Below are 26,797 nucleotides of genomic sequence, written 5' to 3' on the forward strand. Positions count from 1 at the left end.
AAAAATTGTAGAAGTCGCAGATTAAGGATGTACCAGAAAGAACTTTCAACACGAAAAGTTTCAGATTTAAATACCTATTTACCATTTTAATTTTATTATAATATAATAAAATTAAAATGGTAAATAGTTATTTCAATCTATATACAGGGTGATTGATTAGTAGGGTAAAGCTCAATAGCTCCGCTATAGTAATAGATAGCAATAAAAGTTAATAACAAAAATTTTAGCCACCTTTGAGCTTCACATTACAAAATTAGTTAGAATGGTACAGGGTGTTCGATAACACAGTGGCAGACCAAACTTATGTTTTTTTAAATGGAACACCCCAGTGCCGGTTTAACCTAACTTCGGGCCCTGGGCGCTGAATATTTAGGGGCCCCCTTAATTGTTATTCGTTGTCAGTTTTTTTAACAAGAAAACATATGTATTTATTGTAACATACAATATTTCCATACATACAATATCAATCCATACAATATTTTTTAACCCAAACAAGAAGAATAGTAAATGTAAAAATATTCCAAAAAATACTTTCAAAAATAAGTATATAAAAACAGAAAGTTACACAAAACAACACATGACAAACAAAAAAATATAGTCTAAAAAATACATATGACACTATGATTAAATGACTTTTTCTTGACTAGGCATTAGCAATCTGTCATATAATACTATCACAATTCAGTTGCTCCAGGTCTTCATTTCCTATAATAATACAATAGTGATATGTGTATAGATGTTTTGACCCAAATTTAGCGTTAAATATATTTTTATTCTTTTTAAAGCCGAAAAAGACCGTTCGCCTGATGCCGTAGAAGTTGGTATCGTGAAATAAACTTGCAGTAAAGGTAAAATACTGGGAAATGTTGCCTTTACAATCTTTACATCCTGGATGACACCAAATTTTATAAATTAATGTTATTCAACTTTTGGCATAATGTTCTAGAATGAGTAATTTCGCTATGCAAATTCTCTTTGGTTTCATCAATATCTTTTTTATATTTCACACATAAAGTATTAATTGACGTCTTAACTGCTTCTTCATTTATCGTAGAAAAACATCTAACAGCTGTAGTAACATCTTTGTAGCATTTAATTATCTTTAAAAGATCTTGAGTAATATTGTAGCATATAACATTAAACACTTCAATTCCGAATCTTTCTTGCCCCTTGAATTGTTTCACTTTCACCTGCTTCATCGAAAAATGCTTTGCTCTTCTTTGTTCTTTGAAGGTCAGTTGTCTAGAATATGTTTGAGATATCCTCGTCTTCGCAAAAAAATATTTTTGGCTTCTGGTTCAATTTTCCTTAAGATATTATTTTTTAAGTCTTCAACAAATTTCAAAATAGATGTCATTCATTCTACTTCAATTGACACGTTTAAGGCCACAGTTTCTTCACGTTCACATTTTGCTTGTTGCATTAACTCGTTCCAAAGTTTTTGTCCAAATCAGTGTCAATAGAACTGTCTCAAAGATATCCATTTTATTCTGCAGTGTCTATTGGCTTCATTTTTGTTTGCTAATTTTTCGTCTCTGTTATTGCTTAACTAAAAAAAACAGGTTTGATGAATGATGGATCCCTAGTTTTAACTAAACCATTTACAGCGTCAGAAGTTTCTACAAGTTCTGATTTCATTACTTCCAAGAATTTATTGCAAATTTAGTGAGACAGATAGCTAACTTAACCTTTTCGTTTATTCGCATTCCTTTGTAAATGCTCAGCTAAGAAGTAGTCAAATTTAGCCTAGTATACAAGACAACTTAAGTAATTTTCTTTATGACGATTTGTTAAATCTTCAACAACTCTTCTTATGAAGCTTATCCAATAGTCAGCTTCGCGTTCTACTTGCTCTTTCAAGGCAGCGTCTATAACTCCAATAATTAAGGATGATCTTGTTCTTAATGTAACCATAGAGTTCAGATGAAATTTACTTTCTTAATGTAACCATGGAGTTCAGATGAAATTTACTTTCTTCGTGAGCTTTGAGCAAACTAGTCAAATGTTTCCAGTGAGTCCGTCCAAAATCAGTTATATAACTATTTTTTCAATTGAAAAACATTTGTATGGGAAACAATAAACACTTGCGTCGTGTATTAGTCAAACTCTCTCTTTTCTTTGCCTCCATTGGGTTTTCCTCTATAAAAGTTGCTTTTATTTAATCTTCTATAATAAGGTTTGTCTCCATCTTGATACATTTTTTTACAATTTTCTAAGGGATCACTCTTTGATTTAAAAGTTCACAGTTTTTATAAAATCATCAGTTTTAAAATCATACCATTTCGAAGTCGCAGGTATTTCGTCGTCTTTTTTTCTATTTTGGAAAATATGTAGATTATTTAGCGGACTTTAATTTTTTATTAACAATAGAAACGGGTCTCTACGGGCCCCTTTGGGGCCCGGGCCCCTGGGCGAGCGCCCCAAGCGCCCAGTGCATAAACCGGCACTGGAACACCCTATATTTTATTTTATATTCGAAATTCTGTTAACTTCTCCATCACAAAAATTTAAAGGTTTGTTATGTTATACAGGGTATTTACAAAGTTATAACCAATTTTGTATGAAAATCGTAACAAGTTCAACCTGTATAAATAAAAATAAGCACAACAGCAATGGTTTATTCATGCCATATTTTTTTATTTATTGTCAAAATTTTTAAGAATTATTGACATTACTAATTTTCTTTATATCAAATACAGGGTAATTCAAAACGCAAGTACATTATTTTCTCAGTAATGTTAAATGGAACACCCTGTATTTTATATCAATATTGAAAAGTAACATTACCGTACTTTAATTTTTATATAACATCCCCTATGTCCAAATTTATCTAAATTTTAAGTAAGCCATGACTGAATTGACAATTGACGATTACTGATTATCAATCCGGTAATAAATGTAACAATGTAGCAAATAAAGAAATAAAAATAATTTATTAGTAATACATTTTACAAAAAAAAAACACAACCACAACATGCAACATTTTTGAAACAATTAAAAACTACTTTTTTATGTAAATGCAACAAATAAACAAAGAAAATTGGTAATAAATTTTACAAAAAACACACAAACACAAAATACAACATTTTGTGAAGACAATTAAACACTACTTTTGTATGTAAATGTAACAATGTAACAAATAAAGAACAAAACATAATTTTTCAGTAATACATTTTGCAAAAAAACATGTTTGAAAAAATTAGAAGCTATTTTTAACAACATATTTTTAATATTTAGTTACATAAGGTTCCAAAATTACCTCCTAACACATTTATGCACGCCTAAAAACGATCATTGAATGAGCTACTTACTCTAAGAAGCATCTGTAAATTAACACATCGAAATACACTTTGTATTCTATTTTTCATCTCATCCCTTGTTGTTGGGGGTATTTTATAAACTTCATTATTAACGTAACCCCAAAAAAATCAGTCCAGTTTATTAAATTCTGGTGATTTGGGTGGCCACGCTACTGGTCCATTGAAAAATGAAAATATCTCGAAAACTAATAAATTTAGACATAGGGTATGTTATCCAAAAATTAAAGTACGGTAATGATACGTTTCAATAGTGATATAAAATACAGGGTGTTCCATTTAAAATTATTGAGAAAATAATGTACTTGGGTTTTGACTCACCCTGTATTTGATTAAAGAAAATTGGCAATATCAATCATTCTTGAAAATTTTGACAATACGTAAAAAAATATGGCATTAATAAACCATTGCTGTTTTGTTTATTTTTATTCATACAGGGAGTTGAACTTGTTACGATTTTCATATAAAATTGGTTATAACTTTGTAAATACCCTGTATAACATAACAAACCTTTATATTTTTGTGATGGAGAAGTTAACAGGATCTCGAATATAAAATAAAATATAGGGTGTTCCATTTAAAAAAACATAAAACACCCTGTAACTAATTTTGTAATATGAAGCTCAAAGGTGGCTACAATTTTTGTTATTAACTTTTATTGCTATCTATTACTATAGCAGATCTATTGAGCTTTACCCCACTAATCAATCACCCTGTATATTATATAGTAATGAATTCTGCATCTGAGACTTTTCAATTTGGTGAATATTAACTTCACTGTACTAAAATCAGTACAAAAGGAATTGATATTCTAACTTTGATAATAACTAATACATACTGATACCGTTGATTGATAAATACGGATAAATTGATATATAAATTGATATATAAATTGATAAATATTGATAAATAACAGTAAATTTATCAGCCAACGCTGATACATATATCTAATTTTCAGTCAAAATCAGTAGTTTCAAATAGTATCGCATGGAAATTATCATGTTACATAGAACTTATACGATTCTTAGAATAACTTGCTTTTCAATTGCATTTTTAGAGTTCCAATATCAATTACAAATGGCTCAATGTTGATATCATTACTATTTGTGTTGAGGGGATTTACTATGAATTCTAGAATGGTTTTGCTGGTTTTGAATTGTTCAAATCTGTCTGCAAATTGAAAATTAGAATTAGAAATTAAAAATAAAGTAATTTACTGTTCTATTATTATTTCTGCAACAATTAATTTTTCTTCAAAACAAACCAATTCTACAGCAATGTACTTAGGTCTGGATCCCGCGTATGAAAAAAAAGTTGATTAATAGCAAGCTGAAAATTTGTTAATAGCTTAAGGGTGTCTAGTCGGATAAACTTTGATATATGGGAACACTGTAACAGGGGAAGTTTTAATTGTGGAACAGGTTAAAAATTTGGAACGGTCAGAACACGAAAATGGCACATTTATTTTGTCCGACAGAACAGACATAAACTCTCCGAACAGAGATTAAACTCTCATGCAAAAATCAGACTGCTATTTATCACCTGCCATAATTCCTGTCATTTGACATATTCTACATGTTCCACTCATTAAAACGCCAATTTGGTGATAAATAGCAGTCTGATTTTTGCATGAGAGTTTAATCTCTGTTCGGAGAGTTTAAGTCTGTTCTGTCGGACAAAATACATGTGCCGTTTTCGTGGTCTGACCGTTCCAAATTTTTAACCTGTTCCACAGTTAAAACTTCCCCTGTTTCAGTGTTCCCATATATCAATGTTTGTCCGACTAGACACCCTTAAGCTAATAACAAATTTTCAGCTTGCTATTAATCAACTTTTTTTTCATACGCGGGATCCAGACCTACTATCTGTACAATCCATGTATATAATACAGAGTGAGTTTTATGTATGGAAACACTCAATTATCTCGAAAACGGCTTGCACGATTTTGATAGATTTCGGTAGATAGGGGTTTTCTAATGCGGCCAATATTATAGTGCTAATTACATTGTTGTCAAATCTTCCGTTTTTCTGGAAATCTAATGAACTATCTTATTTCAAATGGAATACCCTGTATATTTTTTTGCATTTTGAAGTCCTTAAGAAATACTGATTATTTTTCATGTTATATTTCCTATACGCTCTGAGCTTCGCTGGAGTCGCTCCTGGCGGATTACTAATTCAACTTTCACCGGTAATTTTTAAATTTATTATTTAATTGTTATCGCTTAATATTTGCAATGCAAAAAAGTGATTAAATTGTAATCGATTTTTTTAAGATTTTGCTAATCATTTTGACGTTCTATTGATAAAATATGAATTTCTTACTTCGGATACTTTCACAATTTTCGTGTAGATGGCGCTAAGATCATTAGATTAATTTATAATTACATATTACGGAACATTAAAAAAACTTAAATTCAGTATTTAAAACGTAAGTATATTTAAGGTAAAAATATATACCACAGCTTTGATTAACTAATATTTTTTATAATTAATGTTTTTAATTTTAATTTTAAATTAATCACTTTGACATTTATGTCAAATTTCCGGTAAACGTTCACAGACTTGCCACTACTGGCGCTCGCGAATTTGTAAATATCCCCTCTACGTACGAGCTCACAGCGTATACCTAAATGCCATAATTTCGGAGCCACTGCTACATTTATTAAAAAAAAAAAAAAATTAAACAAATTATAAAAATCAATTTATTCGGCCCGGGTAGACTTTATTTTACGTTATTCGGATCATTGGGAAGAAAAAAGGTCTTTTGTAATTTTTCTCTAAAACTAATCGTTCTCGAGTAATAAACAATTTAAAACTGAAAAAAAATCTAATAACGACGATTTTCAAGGTTCAAAAACACAAGTAAAAAATATAATTTTTGAAATTACGAAGTACCCAAACTAAAGGTCAACTCTTCTTCTAATAGCTTGCGATAAGAGGTTTTGGCTAGTTTTATTCTAAAACATTGCTTTTTAATTGTTAATGAAGTGCATATGAGAGGACGGGCGATCAGGCTGCATTAACATCTAAAAAAAAACAATGTTTTACAATGAAACAAGCTCAAATTACTTATCGGTAACTGATAAAATAAGACTTGAGCTTGAATTTGGGTACTTCGCAGTTTCAAAAATAATATTTTTTATTTATGTTTTTGAACGTTGAAAATCGTCATTATTCGATTTCTTTCAGTTTTAAATTGTTTATAACTCGGAAACGATTAATTTTAGAGAACAATTACAAAAGATCTTTTTTGTTCCCAATAATCCAAACAACCTAAAATAATGTTTACCAGGGCCGAAAACATTAATTTTTATTTGTTTAAAAATTTCTTTTTAAATAAATTTAGCAATAACTCTGAAACTATAGCATTTAGGTATAGGGAATATAACATGAAAAATAATCAGTATTTTTAATGACTTCAAAACGTAAAAAATATACAGGGTGTTCTATTTGAAATAAGAAAGTTCATTAGATTTCCAGAAAAAGGGAAAATCTGACAACAATGTAATTAGCACTGTAATATCGGCCGCATTAGAAAACCCCCTATCTACCAAAATCTATAAAAATCGTGCAAGCCCTTTCCGATATAATTGAGAGTTTCCATACATAAAACTCACTCTGTATAATATAACTTTGAGAAAATAATTAGCTTCTAACTCTTTTACTTGAAACGACAAACTTTTATACATCACAACCAAAGCACTGGTGATGACGCCAAAATCTGTTGCGTCGAAAGTGAATTAAAAGCTACATAGAAACAATCGACGGCAGCATCATTCGAAAGCTTCCGACGGTCTGACGATAGTTACGACGTTTGTCACGGGGGAGGGTTGCGGTAAAAAGCGAGTCCAAGTGGCTGAGAGATATAATTGATGCCCAATTCACGTTAATCGATTTAGAACTATTTCTAAATGTTTTTTTTTATAAAATACATAATATTTGCATAATATAAAATACAGAATGTTTATATTCCCTTCAGAGTTGTGACTGCATAATCTTCACTGATGATGCATAAGGATGCTGAAATAGTTGCTATATGGAGATGGTAGTCCAACTCTGAATCGAATATAAACAAAACCTGCCTTGAACCCTTTTAAACTTTTTCATTTTACTCAGTTTTTGAGTATTTAGAAACTGTCTTTCGGTCCTTTTCCTAGACGAAGAGAAGGTAAATGCGTGGCCTAAGTGTCCTCTATTTGCTTTCTCCTATTTTCGTCGTCTCTACGTGATTATATATTGTAAAATCCGGAGATATGGGATGCAGCCAGAAAGCAGTTTATTAACGAAAAGTCTTAGATTTAAAATATTGTTTATTATATTTTTATTTCAATTATTCTAATTGTTTAAAAAGTAGTAAACTTTGTATCTGGGGCTTTTCGTTGTTTTCCTCGTAATACGAGAGATGTCGCTGATTTGCGTCTCAAAAGGTGGGTTCATTGCATCGCGATGTTTTGCCTTAAAAGAGGCAGAATGTTTATATTCCCTTCAGAGTTGTGACTGCATAATCTTCACTGATGATGCATAAGGATGCTGAAATAGTTGCTATATGGAGATGGTAGTCCAACTCTGAATCGAATATAAACAAAACCTGCCTTGAACCCTTTTAAACTTTTTCATTTTACTCAGTTTTTGAGTATTTAGAAACTGTCTTTCGGTCCTTTTCCTAGACGAAGAGAAGGTAAATGCGTGGCCTAAGTGTCCTCTATTTGCTTTCTCCTATTTTCGTCGTCTCTACGTGATTATATATTGTAAAATCCGGAGATATGGGATGCAGCCAGAAAGCAGTTTATTAACGAAAAGTCTTAGATTTAAAATATTGTTTATTATATTTTTATTTCAATTATTCTAATTGTTTAAAAAGTAGTAAACTTTGTATCTGGGGCTTTTCGTTGTTTTCCTCGTAATACGAGAGATGTCGCTGATTTGCGTCTCAAAAGGTGGGTTCATTGCATCGCGATGTTTTGCCTTAAAAGAGGCAGAATGTTTATATTCCCTTCAGAGTTGTGACTGCATAATCTTCACTGATGATGCATAAGGATGCTGAAATAGTTGCTATATGGAGATGGTAGTCCAACTCTGAATCGAATATAAACAAAACCTGCCTTGAACCCTTTTAAACTTTTTCATTTTACTCAGTTTTTGAGTATTTAGAAACTGTCTTTCGGTCCTTTTCCTAGACGAAGAGAAGGTAAATGCGTGGCCTAAGTGTCCTCTATTTGCTTTCTCCTATTTTCGTCGTCTCTACGTGATTATATATTGTAAAATCCGGAGATATGGGATGCAGCCAGAAAGCAGTTTATTAACGAAAAGTCTTAGATTTAAAATATTGTTTATTATATTTTTATTTCAATTATTCTAATTGTTTAAAAAGTAGTAAACTTTGTATCTGGGGCTTTTCGTTGTTTTCCTCGTAATACGAGAGATGTCGCTGATTTGCGTCTCAAAAGGTGGGTTCATTGCATCGCGATGTTTTGCCTTAAAAGAGGCAGAATGTTTATATTCCCTTCAGAGTTGTGACTGCATAATCTTCACTGATGATGCATAAGGATGCTGAAATAGTTGCTATATGGAGATGGTAGTCCAACTCTGAATCGAATATAAACAAAACCTGCCTTGAACCCTTTTTAATCTTTTTCATTTTACTCAGTTTTTGAGTATTTAGAAACTGTCTTTCGGTCCTTTTCCTAGAAGAAGAGAAGGTAAATGCGTGGCCTAAGTGTCCTCTATTTGCTTTCTCCTATTTTCGTCGTCTCTACGTGATTATATATTGTAAAATCCGGAGATATGGGATGCAGCCAGAAAGCAGTTTATTAACGAAAAGTCTTAGATTTAAAATATTGTTTATTATATTTTTATTTCAATTATTCTAATTGTTTAAAAAGTAGTAAACTTTGTATCTGGGGCTTTTCGTTGTTTTCCTCGTAATACGAGAGATGTCGCTGATTTGCGTCTCAAAAGGTGGGTTCATTGCATCGCGATGTTTTGCCTTAAAAGAGGCAGAATGTTTATATTCCCTTCAGAGTTGTGACTGCATAATCTTCACTGATGATGCATAAGGATGCTGAAATAGTTGCTATATGGAGATGGTAGTCCAACTCTGAATCGAATATAAACAAAACCTGCCTTGAACCCTTTTTAATCTTTTTCATTTTACTCAGTTTTTGAGTATTTAGAAACTGTCTTTCGGTCCTTTTCCTAGACGAAGAGAAGGTAAATGCGTGGCCTAAGTGTCCTCTATTTGCTTTCTCCTATTTTCGTCGTCTCTACGTGATTATATATTGTAAAATCCGGAGATATGGGATGCAGCCAGAAAGCAGTTTATTAACGAAAAGTCTTAGATTTAAAATATTGTTTATTATATTTTTATTTCAATTATTCTAATTGTTTAAAAAGTAGTAAACTTTGTATCTGGGGCTTTTCGTTGTTTTCCTCGTAATACGAGAGATGTCGCTGATTTGCGTCTCAAAAGGTGGGTTCATTGCATCGCGATGTTTTGCCTTAAAAGAGGCAGAATGTTTATATTCCCTTCAGAGTTGTGACTGCATAATCTTCACTGATGATGCATAAGGATGCTGAAATAGTTGCTATATGGAGATGGTAGTCCAACTCTGAATCGAATATAAACAAAACCTGCCTTGAACCCTTTTTAATCTTTTTCATTTTACTCAGTTTTTGAGTATTTAGAAACTGTCTTTCGGTCCTTTTCCTAGAAGAAGAGAAGGTAAATGCGTGGCCTAAGTGTCCTCTATTTGCTTTCTCCTATTTTCGTCGTCTCTACGTGATTATATATTGTAAAATCCGGAGATATGGGATGCAGCCAGAAAGCAGTTTATTAACGAAAAGTCTTAGATTTAAAATATTGTTTATTATATTTTTATTTCAATTATTCTACTTGTTTAAAAAGTAGTAAACTTTGTATCTGGGGCTTTTCGTTGTTTTCCTCGTAATACGAGAGATGTCGCTGATTTGCGTCTCAAAAGGTGGGTTCATTGCATCGCGATGTTTTGCCTTAAAAGAGGCAGAATGTTTATATTCCCTTCAGAGTTGTGACTGCATAATCTTCACTGATGATGCATAAGGATGCTGAAATAGTTGCTATATGGAGATGGTAGTCCAACTCTGAATCGAATATAAACAAAACCTGCCTTGAACCCTTTTAAACTTTTTCATTTTACTCAGTTTTTGAGTATTTAGAAACTGTCTTTCGGTCCTTTTCCTAGAAGAAGAGAAGGTAAATGCGTGGCCTAAGTGTCCTCTATTTGCTTTCTCCTATTTTCGTCGTCTCTACGTGATTATATATTGTAAAATCCGGAGATATGGGATGCAGCCAGAAAGCAGTTTATTAACGAAAAGTCTTAGATTTAAAATATTGTTTATTATATTTTTATTTCAATTATTCTACTTGTTTAAAAAGTAGTAAACTTTGTATCTGGGGCTTTTCGTTGTTTTCCTCGTAATACGAGAGATGTCGCTGATTTGCGTCTCAAAAGGTGGGTTCATTGCATCGCGATGTTTTGCCTTAAAAGAGGCAGAATGTTTATATTCCCTTCAGAGTTGTGACTGCATAATCTTCACTGATGATGCATAAGGATGCTGAAATAGTTGCTATATGGAGATGGTAGTCCAACTCTGAATCGAATATAAACAAAACCTGCCTTGAACCCTTTTTAATCTTTTTCATTTTACTCAGTTTTTGAGTATTTAGAAACTGTCTTTCGGTCCTTTTCCTAGAAGAAGAGAAGGTAAATGCGTGGCCTAAGTGTCCTCTATTTGCTTTCTCCTATTTTCGTCGTCTCTACGTGATTATATATTGTAAAATCCGGAGATATGGGATGCAGCCAGAAAGCAGTTTATTAACGAAAAGTCTTAGATTTAAAATATTGTTTATTATATTTTTATTTCAATTATTCTACTTGTTTAAAAAGTAGTAAACTTTGTATCTGGGGCTTTTCGTTGTTTTCCTCGTAATACGAGAGATGTCGCTGATTTGCGTCTCAAAAGGTGGGTTCATTGCATCGCGATGTTTTGCCTTAAAAGAGGCAGAATGTTTATATTCCCTTCAGAGTTGTGACTGCATAATCTTCACTGATGATGCATAAGGATGCTGAAATAGTTGCTATATGGAGATGGTAGTCCAACTCTGAATCGAATATAAACAAAACCTGCCTTGAACCCTTTTTAATCTTTTTCATTTTACTCAGTTTTTGAGTATTTAGAAACTGTCTTTCGGTCCTTTTCCTAGACGAAGAGAAGGTAAATGCGTGGCCTAAGTGTCCTCTATTTGCTTTCTCCTATTTTCGTCGTCTCTACGTGATTATATATTGTAAAATCCGGAGATATGGGATGCAGCCAGAAAGCAGTTTATTAACGAAAAGTCTTAGATTTAAAATATTGTTTATTATATTTTTATTTCAATTATTCTAATTGTTTAAAAAGTAGTAAACTTTGTATCTGGGGCTTTTCGTTGTTTTCCTCGTAATACGAGAGATGTCGCTGATTTGCGTCTCAAAAGGTGGGTTCATTGCATCGCGATGTTTTGCCTTAAAAGAGGCAGAATGTTTATATTCCCTTCAGAGTTGTGACTGCATAATCTTCACTGATGATGCATAAGGATGCTGAAATAGTTGCTATATGGAGATGGTAGTCCAACTCTGAATCGAATATAAACAAAACCTGCCTTGAACCCTTTTTAATCTTTTTCATTTTACTCAGTTTTTGAGTATTTAGAAACTGTCTTTCGGTCCTTTTCCTAGAAGAAGAGAAGGTAAATGCGTGGCCTAAGTGTCCTCTATTTGCTTTCTCCTATTTTCGTCGTCTCTACGTGATTATATATTGTAAAATCCGGAGATATGGGATGCAGCCAGAAAGCAGTTTATTAACGAAAAGTCTTAGATTTAAAATATTGTTTATTATATTTTTATTTCAATTATTCTAATTGTTTAAAAAGTAGTAAACTTTGTATCTGGGGCTTTTCGTTGTTTTCCTCGTAATACGAGAGATGTCGCTGATTTGCGTCTCAAAAGGTGGGTTCATTGCATCGCGATGTTTTGCCTTAAAAGAGGCAGAATGTTTATATTCCCTTCAGAGTTGTGACTGCATAATCTTCACTGATGATGCATAAGGATGCTGAAATAGTTGCTATATGGAGATGGTAGTCCAACTCTGAATCGAATATAAACAAAACCTGCCTTGAACCCTTTTAAACTTTTTCATTTTACTCAGTTTTTGAGTATTTAGAAACTGTCTTTCGGTCCTTTTCCTAGAAGAAGAGAAGGTAAATGCGTGGCCTAAGTGTCCTCTATTTGCTTTCTCCTATTTTCGTCGTCTCTACGTGATTATATATTGTAAAATCCGGAGATATGGGATGCAGCCAGAAAGCAGTTTATTAACGAAAAGTCTTAGATTTAAAATATTGTTTATTATATTTTTATTTCAATTATTCTACTTGTTTAAAAAGTAGTAAACTTTGTATCTGGGGCTTTTCGTTGTTTTCCTCGTAATACGAGAGATGTCGCTGATTTGCGTCTCAAAAGGTGGGTTCATTGCATCGCGATGTTTTGCCTTAAAAGAGGCAGAATGTTTATATTCCCTTCAGAGTTGTGACTGCATAATCTTCACTGATGATGCATAAGGATGCTGAAATAGTTGCTATATGGAGATGGTAGTCCAACTCTGAATCGAATATAAACAAAACCTGCCTTGAACCCTTTTAAACTTTTTCATTTTACTCAGTTTTTGAGTATTTAGAAACTGTCTTTCGGTCCTTTTCCTAGAAGAAGAGAAGGTAAATGCGTGGCCTAAGTGTCCTCTATTTGCTTTCTCCTATTTTCGTCGTCTCTACGTGATTATATATTGTAAAATCCGGAGATATGGGATGCAGCCAGAAAGCAGTTTATTAACGAAAAGTCTTAGATTTAAAATATTGTTTATTATATTTTTATTTCAATTATTCTACTTGTTTAAAAAGTAGTAAACTTTGTATCTGGGGCTTTTCGTTGTTTTCCTCGTAATACGAGAGATGTCGCTGATTTGCGTCTCAAAAGGTGGGTTCATTGCATCGCGATGTTTTGCCTTAAAAGAGGCAGAATGTTTATATTCCCTTCAGAGTTGTGACTGCATAATCTTCACTGATGATGCATAAGGATGCTGAAATAGTTGCTATATGGAGATGGTAGTCCAACTCTGAATCGAATATAAACAAAACCTGCCTTGAACCCTTTTTAATCTTTTTCATTTTACTCAGTTTTTGAGTATTTAGAAACTGTCTTTCGGTCCTTTTCCTAGAAGAAGAGAAGGTAAATGCGTGGCCTAAGTGTCCTCTATTTGCTTTCTCCTATTTTCGTCGTCTCTACGTGATTATATATTGTAAAATCCGGAGATATGGGATGCAGCCAGAAAGCAGTTTATTAACGAAAAGTCTTAGATTTAAAATATTGTTTATTATATTTTTATTTCAATTATTCTAATTGTTTAAAAAGTAGTAAACTTTGTATCTGGGGCTTTTCGTTGTTTTCCTCGTAATACGAGAGATGTCGCTGATTTGCGTCTCAAAAGGTGGGTTCATTGCATCGCGATGTTTTGCCTTAAAAGAGGCAGAATGTTTATATTCCCTTCAGAGTTGTGACTGCATAATCTTCACTGATGATGCATAAGGATGCTGAAATAGTTGCTATATGGAGATGGTAGTCCAACTCTGAATCGAATATAAACAAAACCTGCCTTGAACCCTTTTTAATCTTTTTCATTTTACTCAGTTTTTGAGTATTTAGAAACTGTCTTTCGGTCCTTTTCCTAGAAGAAGAGAAGGTAAATGCGTGGCCTAAGTGTCCTCTATTTGCTTTCTCCTATTTTCGTCGTCTCTACGTGATTATATATTGTAAAATCCGGAGATATGGGATGCAGCCAGAAAGCAGTTTATTAACGAAAAGTCTTAGATTTAAAATATTGTTTATTATATTTTTATTTCAATTATTCTAATTGTTTAAAAAGTAGTAAACTTTGTATCTGGGGCTTTTCGTTGTTTTCCTCGTAATACGAGAGATGTCGCTGATTTGCGTCTCAAAAGGTGGGTTCATTGCATCGCGATGTTTTGCCTTAAAAGAGGCAGAATGTTTATATTCCCTTCAGAGTTGTGACTGCATAATCTTCACTGATGATGCATAAGGATGCTGAAATAGTTGCTATATGGAGATGGTAGTCCAACTCTGAATCGAATATAAACAAAACCTGCCTTGAACCCTTTTTAATCTTTTTCATTTTACTCAGTTTTTGAGTATTTAGAAACTGTCTTTCGGTCCTTTTCCTAGACGAAGAGAAGGTAAATGCGTGGCCTAAGTGTCCTCTATTTGCTTTCTCCTATTTTCGTCGTCTCTACGTGATTATATATTGTAAAATCCGGAGATATGGGATGCAGCCAGAAAGCAGTTTATTAACGAAAAGTCTTAGATTTAAAATATTGTTTATTATATTTTTATTTCAATTATTCTAATTGTTTAAAAAGTAGTAAACTTTGTACCTGGGGCTTTTCGTTGTTTTCCTCGTAATACGAGAGATGTCGCTGATTTGCGTCTCAAACGGTGGGTTCATTGCATCGCGATGTTTTGCCTTAAAAGAGGCAGAATGTTTATATTCCCTTCAGAGTTGTGACTGCATAATCTTCACTGATGATGCATAAGGATGCTGAAATAGTTGCTATATGGAGATGGTAGTCCAACTCTGAATCGAATATAAACAAAACCTGCCTTGAACCCTTTTTAATCTTTTTCATTTTACTCAGTTTTTGAGTATTTAGAAACTGTCTTTCGGTCCTTTTCCTAGAAGAAGAGAAGGTAAATGCGTGGCCTAAGTGTCCTCTATTTGCTTTCTCCTATTTTCGTCGTCTCTACGTGATTATATATTGTAAAATCCGGAGATATGGGATGCAGCCAGAAAGCAGTTTATTAACGAAAAGTCTTAGATTTAAAATATTGTTTATTATATTTTTATTTCAATTATTCTACTTGTTTAAAAAGTAGTAAACTTTGTATCTGGGGCTTTTCGTTGTTTTCCTCGTAATACGAGAGATGTCGCTGATTTGCGTCTCAAAAGGTGGGTTCATTGCATCGCGATGTTTTGCCTTAAAAGAGGCAGAATGTTTATATTCCCTTCAGAGTTGTGACTGCATAATCTTCACTGATGATGCATAAGGATGCTGAAATAGTTGCTATATGGAGATGGTAGTCCAACTCTGAATCGAATATAAACAAAACCTGCCTTGAACCCTTTTTAATCTTTTTCATTTTACTCAGTTTTTGAGTATTTAGAAACTGTCTTTCGGTCCTTTTCCTAGAAGAAGAGAAGGTAAATGCGTGGCCTAAGTGTCCTCTATTTGCTTTCTCCTATTTTCGTCGTCTCTACGTGATTATATATTGTAAAATCCGGAGATATGGGATGCAGCCAGAAAGCAGTTTATTAACGAAAAGTCTTAGATTTAAAATATTGTTTATTATATTTTTATTTCAATTATTCTACTTGTTTAAAAAGTAGTAAACTTTGTATCTGGGGCTTTTCGTTGTTTTCCTCGTAATACGAGAGATGTCGCTGATTTGCGTCTCAAAAGGTGGGTTCATTGCATCGCGATGTTTTGCCTTAAAAGAGGCAGAATGTTTATATTCCCTTCAGAGTTGTGACTGCATAATCTTCACTGATGATGCATAAGGATGCTGAAATAGTTGCTATATGGAGATGGTAGTCCAACTCTGAATCGAATATAAACAAAACCTGCCTTGAACCCTTTTTAATCTTTTTCATTTTACTCAGTTTTTGAGTATTTAGAAACTGTCTTTCGGTCCTTTTCCTAGACGAAGAGAAGGTAAATGCGTGGCCTAAGTGTCCTCTATTTGCTTTCTCCTATTTTCGTCGTCTCTACGTGATTATATATTGTAAAATCCGGAGATATGGGATGCAGCCAGAAAGCAGTTTATTAACGAAAAGTCTTAGATTTAAAATATTGTTTATTATATTTTTATTTCAATTATTCTAATTGTTTAAAAAGTAGTAAACTTTGTATCTGGGGCTTTTCGTTGTTTTCCTCGTAATACGAGAGATGTCGCTCATTTGCGTCTCAAAAGGTGGGTTCATTGCATCGCGATGTTTTGCCTTAAAAGAGGCAGAATGTTTATATTCCCTTCAGAGTTGTGACTGCATAATCTTCACTGATGATGCATAAGGATGCTGAAATAGTTGCTATATGGAGATGGTAGTCCAACTCTGAATCGAATATAAACAAAACCTGCCTTGAACCCTTTTTAATCTTTTTCATTTTACTCAGTTTTTGAGTATTTAGAAACTGTCTTTCGGTCCTTTTCCTAGAAGAAGAGAAGGTAAATGCGTGGCCTAAGTGTCCTCTATTTGCTTTCTCCTATTTTCGTCGTCTCTACGTGATTATATATTGTAAAATCCGGAGATATGGGATGCAGCCAGAAAGCAGTTTATTAACGAAAAGTCTTAGATTTAAAATATTGTTTATTATATTTTTATTTCAATTATTCTACTTGTTTAAAAAGTAGTAAACTTTGTATCTGGGGCTTTTCGTTGTTTTCCTCGTAATACGAGAGATGTCGCTGATTTGCGTCTCAAAAGGTGGGTTCATTGCATCGCGATGTTTTGCCTTAAAAGAGGCAGAATGTTTATATTCCCTTCAGAGTTGTGACTGCATAATCTTCACTGATGATGCATAAGGATGCTGAAATAGTTGCTATATGGAGATGGTAGTCCAACTCTGAATCGAATATAAACAAAACCTGCCTTGAACCCTTTTTAATCTTTTTCATTTTACTCAGTTTTTGAGTATTTAGAAACTGTCTTTCGGTCCTTTTCCTAGAAGAAGAGAAGGTAAATGCGTGGCCTAAGTGTCCTCTATTTGCTTTCTCCTATTTTCGTCGTCTCTACGTGATTATATATTGTAAAATCCGGAGATATGGGATGCAGCCAGAAAGCAGTTTATTAACGAAAAGTCTTAGATTTAAAATATTGTTTATTATATTTTTATTTCAATTATTCTACTTGTTTAAAAAGTAGTAAACTTTGTATCTGGGGCTTTTCGTTGTTTTCCTCGTAATACGAGAGATGTCGCTGATTTGCGTCTCAAAAGGTGGGTTCATTGCATCGCGATGTTTTGCCTTAAAAGAGGCAGAATGTTTATATTCCCTTCAGAGTTGTGACTGCATAATCTTCACTGATGATGCATAAGGATGCTGAAATAGTTGCTATATGGAGATGGTAGTCCAACTCTGAATCGAATATAAACAAAACCTGCCTTGAACCCTTTTTAATCTTTTTCATTTTACTCAGTTTTTGAGTATTTAGAAACTGTCTTTCGGTCCTTTTCCTAGAAGAAGAGAAGGTAAATGCGTGGCCTAAGTGTCCTCTATTTGCTTTCTCCTATTTTCGTCGTCTCTACGTGATTATATATTGTAAAATCCGGAGATATGGGATGCAGCCAGAAAGCAGTTTATTAACGAAAAGTCTTAGATTTAAAATATTGTTTATTATATTTTTATTTCAATTATTCTACTTGTTTAAAAAGTAGTAAACTTTGTATCTGGGGCTTTTCGTTGTTTTCCTCGTAATACGAGAGATGTCGCTGATTTGCGTCTCAAAAGGTGGGTTCATTGCATCGCGATGTTTTGCCTTAAAAGAGGCAGAATGTTTATATTCCCTTCAGAGTTGTGACTGCATAATCTTCACTGATGATGCATAAGGATGCTGAAATAGTTGCTATATGGAGATGGTAGTCCAACTCTGAATCGAATATAAACAAAACCTGCCTTGAACCCTTTTTAATCTTTTTCATTTTACTCAGTTTTTGAGTATTTAGAAACTGTCTTTCGGTCCTTTTCCTAGACGAAGAGAAGGTAAATGCGTGGCCTAAGTGTCCTCTATTTGCTTTCTCCTATTTTCGTCGTCTCTACGTGATTATATATTGTAAAATCCGGAGATATGGGATGCAGCCAGAAAGCAGTTTATTAACGAAAAGTCTTAGATTTAAAATATTGTTTATTATATTTTTATTTCAATTATTCTAATTGTTTAAAAAGTAGTAAACTTTGTATCTGGGGCTTTTCGTTGTTTTCCTCGTAATACGAGAGATGTCGCTCATTTGCGTCTCAAAAGGTGGGTTCATTGCATCGCGATGTTTTGCCTTAAAAGAGGCAGAATGTTTATATTCCCTTCAGAGTTGTGACTGCATAATCTTCACTGATGATGCATAAGGATGCTGAAATAGTTGCTATATGGAGATGGTAGTCCAACTCTGAATCGAATATAAACAAAACCTGCCTTGAACCCTTTTTAATCTTTTTCATTTTACTCAGTTTTTGAGTATTTAGAAACTGTCTTTCGGTCCTTTTCCTAGAAGAAGAGAAGGTAAATGCGTGGCCTAAGTGTCCTCTATTTGCTTTCTCCTATTTTCGTCGTCTCTACGTGATTATATATTGTAAAATCCGGAGATATGGGATGCAGCCAGAAAGCAGTTTATTAACGAAAAGTCTTAGATTTAAAATATTGTTTATTATATTTTTATTTCAATTATTCTACTTGTTTAAAAAGTAGTAAACTTTGTATCTGGGGCTTTTCGTTGTTTTCCTCGTAATACGAGAGATGTCGCTGATTTGCGTCTCAAAAGGTGGGTTCATTGCATCGCGATGTTTTGCCTTAAAAGAGGCAGAATGTTTATATTCCCTTCAGAGTTGTGACTGCATAATCTTCACTGATGATGCATAAGGATGCTGAAATAGTTGCTATATGGAGATGGTAGTCCAACTCTGAATCGAATATAAACAAAACCTGCCTTGAACCCTTTTAAACTTTTTCATTTTACTCAGTTTTTGAGTATTTAGAAACTGTCTTTCGGTCCTTTTCCTAGAAGAAGAGAAGGTAAATGCGTGGCCTAAGTGTCCTCTATTTGCTTTCTCCTATTTTCGTCGTCTCTACGTGATTATATATTGTAAAATCCGGAGATATGGGATGCAGCCAGAAAGCAGTTTATTAACGAAAAGTCTTAGATTTAAAATATTGTTTATTATATTTTTATTTCAATTATTCTACTTGTTTAAAAAGTAGTAAACTTTGTATCTGGGGCTTTTCGTTGTTTTCCTCGTAATACGAGAGATGTCGCTGATTTGCGTCTCAAAAGGTGGGTTCATTGCATCGCGATGTTTTGCCTTAAAAGAGGCAGAATGTTTATATTCCCTTCAGAGTTGTGACTGCATAATCTTCACTGATGATGCATAAGGATGCTGAAATAGTTGCTATATGGAGATGGTAGTCCAACTCTGAATCGAATATAAACAAAACCTGCCTTGAACCCTTTTTAATCTTTTTCATTTTACTCAGTTTTTGAGTATTTAGAAACTGTCTTTCGGTCCTTTTCCTAGAAGAAGACAAGGTAAATGCGTGGCCTAAGTGTCCTCTATTTGCTTTCTCCTATTTTCGTCGTCTCTACGTGATTATATATTGTAAAATCCGGAGATATGGGATGCAGCCAGAAAGCAGTTTATTAACGAAAAGTCTTAGATTTAAAATATTGTTTATTATATTTTTATTTCAATTATTCTAATTGTTTAAAAAGTAGTAAACTTTGTATCTGGGGCTTTTCGTTGTTTTCCTCGTAATACGAGAGATGTCGCTGATTTGCGTCTCAAAAGGTGGGTTCATTGCATCGCGATGTTTTGCCTTAAAAGAGGCAGAATGTTTATATTCCCTTCAGAGTTGTGACTGCATAATCTTCACTGATGATGCATAAGGATGCTGAAATAGTTGCTATATGGAGATGGTAGTCCAACTCTGAATCGAATATAAACAAAACCTGCCTTGAACCCTTTTTAATCTTTTTCATTTTACTCAGTTTTTGAGTATTTAGAAACTGTCTTTCGGTCCTTTTCCTAGAAGAAGAGAAGGTAAATGCGTGGCCTAAGTGTCCTCTATTTGCTTTCTCCTATTTTCGTCGTCTCTACGTGATTATATATTGTAAAATCCGGAGATATGGGATGCAGCCAGAAAGCAGTTTATTAACGAAAAGTCTTAGATTTAAAATATTGTTTATTATATTTTTATTTCAATTATTCTACTTGTTTAAAAAGTAGTAAACTTTGTATCTGGGGCTTTTCGTTGTTTTCCTCGTAATACGAGAGATGTCGCTGATTTGCGTCTCAAAAGGTGGGTTCATTGCATCGCGATGTTTTGCCTTAAAAGAGGCAGAATGTTTATATTCCCTTCAGAGTTGTGACTGCATAATCTTCACTGATGATGCATAAGGATGCTGAAATAGTTGCTATATGGAGATGGTAGTCCAACTCTGAATCGAATATAAACAAAACCTGCCTTGAACCCTTTTTAATCTTTTTCATTTTACTCAGTTTTTGAGTATTTAGAAACTGTCTTTCGGTCCTTTTCCTAGACGAAGAGAAGGTAAATGCGTGGCCTAAGTGTCCTCTATTTGCTTTCTCCTATTTTCGTCGTCTCTACGTGATTATATATTGTAAAATCCGGAGATATGGGATGCAGCCAGAAAGCAGTTTATTAACGAAAAGTCTTAGATTTAAAATATTGTTTATTATATTTTTATTTCAATTATTCTAATTGTTTAAAAAGTAGTAAACTTTGTATCTGGGGCTTTTCGTTGTTTTCCTCGTAATACGAGAGATGTCGCTGAGTTGCGTCTCAAAAGGTGGGTTCATTGCATCGCGATGTTTTGCCTTAAAAGAGGCAGAATGTTTATATTCCCTTCAGAGTTGTGACTGCATAATCTTCACTGATGATGCATAAGGATGCTGAAATAGTTGCTATATGGAGATGGTAGTCCAACTCTGAATCGAATATAAACAAAACCTGCCTTGAACCCTTTTAAACTTTTTCATTTTACTCAGTTTTTGAGTATTTAGAAACTGTCTTTCGGTCCTTTTCCTAGAAGAAGAGAAGGTAAATGCGTGGCCTAAGTGTCCTCTATTTGCTTTCTCCTATTTTCGTCGTCTCTACGTGATTATATATTGTAAAATCCGGAGATATGGGATGCAGCCAGAAAGCAGTTTATTAACGAAAAGTCTTAGATTTAAAATATTGTTTATTATATTTTTATTTCAATTATTCTACTTGTTTAAAAAGTAGTAAACTTTGTATCTGGGGCTTTTCGTTGTTTTCCTCGTAATACGAGAGATGTCGCTGATTTGCGTCTCAAAAGGTGGGTTCATTGCATCGCGATGTTTTGCCTTAAAAGAGGCAGAATGTTTATATTCCCTTCAGAGTTGTGACTGCATAATCTTCACTGATGATGCATAAGGATGCTGAAATAGTTGCTATATGGAGATGGTAGTCCAACTCTGAATCGAATATAAACAAAACCTGCCTTGAACCCTTTTAAACTTTTTCATTTTACTCAGTTTTTGAGTATTTAGAAACTGTCTTTCGGTCCTTTTCCTAGAAGAAGAGAAGGTAAATGCGTGGCCTAAGTGTCCTCTATTTGCTTTCTCCTATTTTCGTCGTCTCTACGTGATTATATATTGTAAAATCCGGAGATATGGGATGCAGCCAGAAAGCAGTTTATTAACGAAAAGTCTTAGATTTAAAATATTGTTTATTATATTTTTATTTCAATTATTCTACTTGTTTAAAAAGTAGTAAACTTTGTATCTGGGGCTTTTCGTTGTTTTCCTCGTAATACGAGAGATGTCGCTGATTTGCGTCTCAAAAGGTGGGTTCATTGCATCGCGATGTTTTGCCTTAAAAGAGGCAGAATGTTTATATTCCCTTCAGAGTTGTGACTGCATAATCTTCACTGATGATGCATAAGGATGCTGAAATAGTTGCTATATGGAGATGGTAGTCCAACTCTGAATCGAATATAAACAAAACCTGCCTTGAACCCTTTTTAATCTTTTTCATTTTACTCAGTTTTTGAGTATTTAGAAACTGTCTTTCGGTCCTTTTCCTAGAAGAAGAGAAGGTAAATGCGTGGCCTAAGTGTCCTCTATTTGCTTTCTCCTATTTTCGTCGTCTCTACGTGATTATATATTGTAAAATCCGGAGATATGGGATGCAGCCAGAAAGCAGTTTATTAACGAAAAGTCTTAGATTTAAAATATTGTTTATTATATTTTTATTTCAATTATTCTAATTGTTTAAAAAGTAGTAAACTTTATATCTGGGGCTTTTCGTTGTTTTCCTCGTAATACGAGAGATGTCGCTGATTTGCGTCTCAAAAGGTGGGTTCATTGCATCGCGATGTTTTGCCTTAAAAGAGGCAGAATGTTTATATTCCCTTCAGAGTTGTGACTGCATAATCTTCACTGATGATGCATAAGGATGCTGAAATAGTTGCTATATGGAGATGGTAGTCCAACTCTGAATCGAATATAAACAAAACCTGCCTTGAACCCTTTTAAACTTTTTCATTTTACTCAGTTTTTGAGTATTTAGAAACTGTCTTTCGGTCCTTTTCCTAGACGAAGAGAAGGTAAATGCGTGGCCTAAGTGTCCTCTATTTGCTTTCTCCTATTTTCGTCGTCTCTACGTGATTATATATTGTAAAATCCGGAGATATGGGATGCAGCCAGAAAGCAGTTTATTAACGAAAAGTCTTAGATTTAAAATATTGTTTATTATATTTTTATTTCAATTATTCTAATTGTTTAAAAAGTAGTAAACTTTGTATCTGGGGCTTTTCGTTGTTTTCCTCGTAATACGAGAGATGTCGCTGATTTGCGTCTCAAAAGGTGGGTTCATTGCATCGCGATGTTTTGCCTTAAAAGAGGCAGAATGTTTATATTCCCTTCAGAGTTGTGACTGCATAATCTTCACTGATGATGCATAAGAATGCTGAAATAGTTGCTATATGGAGATGGTAGTCCAACTCTGAATCGAATATAAACAAAACCTGCCTTGAACCCTTTTTAATCTTTTTCATTTTACTCAGTTTTTGAGTATTTAGAAACTGTCTTTCGGTCCTTTTCCTAGACGAAGAGAAGGTAAATGCGTGGCCTAAGTGTCCTCTATTTGCTTTCTCCTATTTTCGTCGTCTCTACGTGATTATATATTGTAAAATCCGGAGATATGGGATGCAGCCAGAAAGCAGTTTATTAACGAAAAGTCTTAGATTTAAAATATTGTTTATTATATTTTTATTTCAATTATTCTAATTGTTTAAAAAGTAGTAAACTTTGTATCTGGGGCTTTTCGTTGTTTTCCTCGTAATACGAGAGATGTCGCTGATTTGCGTCTCAAAAGGTGGGTTCATTGCATCGCGATGTTTTGCCTTAAAAGAGGCAGAATGTTTATATTCCCTTCAGAGTTGTGACTGCATAATCTTCACTGATGATGCATAAGGATGCTGAAATAGTTGCTATATGGAGATGGTAGTCCAACTCTGAATCGAATATAAACAAAACCTGCCTTGAACCCTTTTTAATAATATTTGCATATTGAACTAAAGACCAACAGCTTTACATCCAAAGAGCCGCATGTGGCTTGCGAGCCGCAGGTTGCCGACCCCTGTCCTATAACGTGTTTTGTACATTGGAAATAAAATTTATTAAAATAAATAAAACAGAACTCCAAAAGTTAATATTAGGTACAATAAATTTTGTCACAAAGATACTATTTGTTTCGCTTACCCACAAATCCACTTTTGTAAATGAAGAATAGTCGCTTATCCCTATTCGTTCCCTACACGCTTCATACTCTTTGGATACAAATTCAAACCAAGGAGGTTTCGCAAATGTTTTCGTATGAGCTACTCTAAAGGGGCTGTCTTGACCATCATCCACTGAAAAGTTACAGCGGTATTTTATCTCACTAAAAGAAAATTGATAAAATGTAACCTTACAGAGAAATAATAACTAATATTTCGCTATGAGGGTACATTTGTAATGTAAGACTGTATACAGTATTTCCAATTAAGTCGGGATCATATAGACAACTTTTTTTTCCAGAGCTAGGTCAAAAAATATGAACATAAAATCCTTATTTTTTGACAAACCGCGTATATGAGTAAAAAATTGAATATCTGATTATTGCATTCTAGGTTTTAGATTATTAAGAACTTTATTATAAAGCACAACATTTTTTCATAAAATTAAATACCTATACAAAAAGTTTTCCCAAAGTTCCCAATTAAGTCTGCACCATATGAAAAACTTTTTTATTTTTAGTTTTATGAAAAAAAGATATTCTTTATAAAAAGTTCTGAATGATCTAAAACCTAGAATACAATCATAAAATATTAAATTTTTTCAGTAATATACGCTGTTTGTAAAAAAATATGAATTTTATTTCTTCTTCTTCTTCTCGTTGTCCTTATGCCCTATAAGAGCGTCGGACTTTGGTATCACCTATCCATCTTTTACCCATTTCTTCCACGCCTTCCGGCCTCCTGCCATTTCCTTCATCTGTTGCACTGTTTTCCCTCTCTTTGTCCCGATTTCCTCGATTTGCTCCATCCACCCCTTTCTAGGTCTGCCCCTTCTTCTTTTCCCCTGTCTTTTGGCATCTGTCACCTTCTTTACTAGTCTGTTCTCGTTCATCCTAGTTATATGTCCAAACCAATTCAGTTTTCTTTTTTCAATTTTTTTTTCTATTGGTTCCTGGCTTAGCACGTTTCTGATGTTTTCGTTCCTTTCCCTGTCCATCTTCGTCTTTCCAGCTATTTTTCTCAGATGCTTCATTTCTGCTGCATTTATGGCACTTTCATGTCTCTTATTTGTGACCCATGTCTCGCTTGCATATAGAAGAGTTGGTGCTGTGATTGTATTATATACATGTATTTTTGTTTCCTGGCTGATTTGCCGTTTTCCCAGTATCGTATTATTAATCGCATAGTATATTTTCGTAGCTTTCTTTGTCCTATTTGCAATTTCTAGGTCTAGCTTTCCGTCATTTGATATTATCGTTCCCAGGTACTCGTAGGCCGTCACCCTCTCCAATTCTTGTCCTCTACAGAACACTCGTGTTTCACCTCCAATCTCGTGCTCCTGCTGACCTATTTTCATCGTCTTGCATTTGCTGATGTTTATTTCTAATTTCATTTTCTCTATTTCCTCAGTCCATACATCAATTAGTCGTTGCATCTTTCTCGGGTTGTCTGCTATGAGAACGACGTCGTCCGCATACAGTAACCCTTCTATCATAACTGGTGTTAGGTGTGTGTAGCCTATTATTGTTTTTAATTGATTAGTCCTTATTTTCACATTTTTAAATAATTGATCCATAATTATGACGAATAGGAGAGGGCTTAGGCTATCTCCCTGTTTTATTCCCTTGTTCATCCTAAATTCTAGTGATCTGCTACCTCCCATTTGTACTTTTCCCACCACTCTACTGTACGTACTTTTAATTATCTCTAATAGTTTCCTCGGTATTCCCAGCTCCTCCATAGTATTCCACAATACTTTCCTGTCTACTTAGTCGAACGCTGCTTTAAGGTCTATGAAGGTTATATATATGTTTGTTCCCCGATCATTATTTTTTTTTTTTATATTTCGTAGTATGCTTATGTTGTCAACTGTTTGTCTTTGGGCTCTGAATGCTGTTTGTTCGTCTTCAAGTTTTTCTTCTACCTCTGTTCTTAATCTGCTTTCTATTATTCTCGTATATAGCTTGAACACTGCTGATGAGAGGCATATATCTCTATAGTTTCCACAGTTGGATTCTTCTCCTTTCTTGTGAATTGGGATCAGTAAGTTTTCTTCCCACTCTTTCGGCATTTTGTTTGTTCTCCATGCTTCTCTCATTATTTCCAGCAATCACTTCTTTCCTTCTTTCCCTATCCATTTTATCATTTCGGGATCAATTTTATCTGCTCCGCTCGCTTTTCCTATTTTTATTCTACTTATCGCTTCTTCCAATTCTTCTGTACTTATTTCTTCCATTTGGTTTTCGTCCTCTGCTGTCTGTTCTATGGTTCCCTCTGTCTCTATTTCTTCACTTTCCTCGCCTGTGAATTTTATTTAAGAGTAGTAATATCCAAAATAATGTGAACAATACTGGGCCACAATGAAACAAGAGAGGGAGAAATACGAATGAACACAAATGCCGACATTGAAGAAAGAATTAAAGAGAGAAAATATAGTCAGATATACACTCACTGGCACAAAATTCCGCCACCCAAAATTTTTGATTAAATTTGACAATTTATAACTTTACTCCGATTTTCAAGATGCTTGCATCAGTTTGTAGGTACATATATTGATGTTTGTTATTATTCCGGTAACAAACATTTTTTGCTTAGATGGAATTATACGAGGGTGAATGGAAGGGTTGTTTTTTTCTCCTAACTTTAAAAAATTCTGTGGAAAAATTGAAGTGCTGATTCTGTTTCATACTTCTTTTGTATTATCCTGGAGGTATCACTAAAGTTTTGTTTTTTGAATTATCCGAATATCTCTTTTCTTGTAAGAGCTGTAAATAAAAACACTGCTTTGAAGGTTTATTTAATTAAAAATATCAAA

The 26,797-nt window shown here is 33.8% G+C and overlaps 1 protein-coding gene across 2 annotated transcripts in view; it reads right to left on the bottom strand.

Annotated features, from left to right (window-relative positions):
- The window catches only part of LOC114330263 (pyruvate dehydrogenase phosphatase regulatory subunit, mitochondrial), a 294,720-nt gene that overhangs the window by 208,267 nt on the left and 59,656 nt on the right, over window positions 1–26,797 (bottom strand). For both annotated transcript variants that reach the window (XR_007700863.1, XM_050662019.1), the window contains exon 9: window positions 23,966–24,117. Coding sequence is in view for 1 of the 2 variants with exons in the window: in XM_050662019.1 (XP_050517976.1) it covers window positions 23,966–24,117 (152 nt within the window). In the remaining variant the exon portion in view is untranslated. The remainder of the gene's footprint in view (window positions 1–23,965; window positions 24,118–26,797) is intronic.

The sequence above is a fragment of the Diabrotica virgifera genome, chromosome 9, assembly GCF_917563875.1.
Source record: "Diabrotica virgifera virgifera chromosome 9, PGI_DIABVI_V3a".
NCBI classification, from domain to species: Eukaryota; Metazoa; Arthropoda; class Insecta; order Coleoptera; family Chrysomelidae; genus Diabrotica; species Diabrotica virgifera.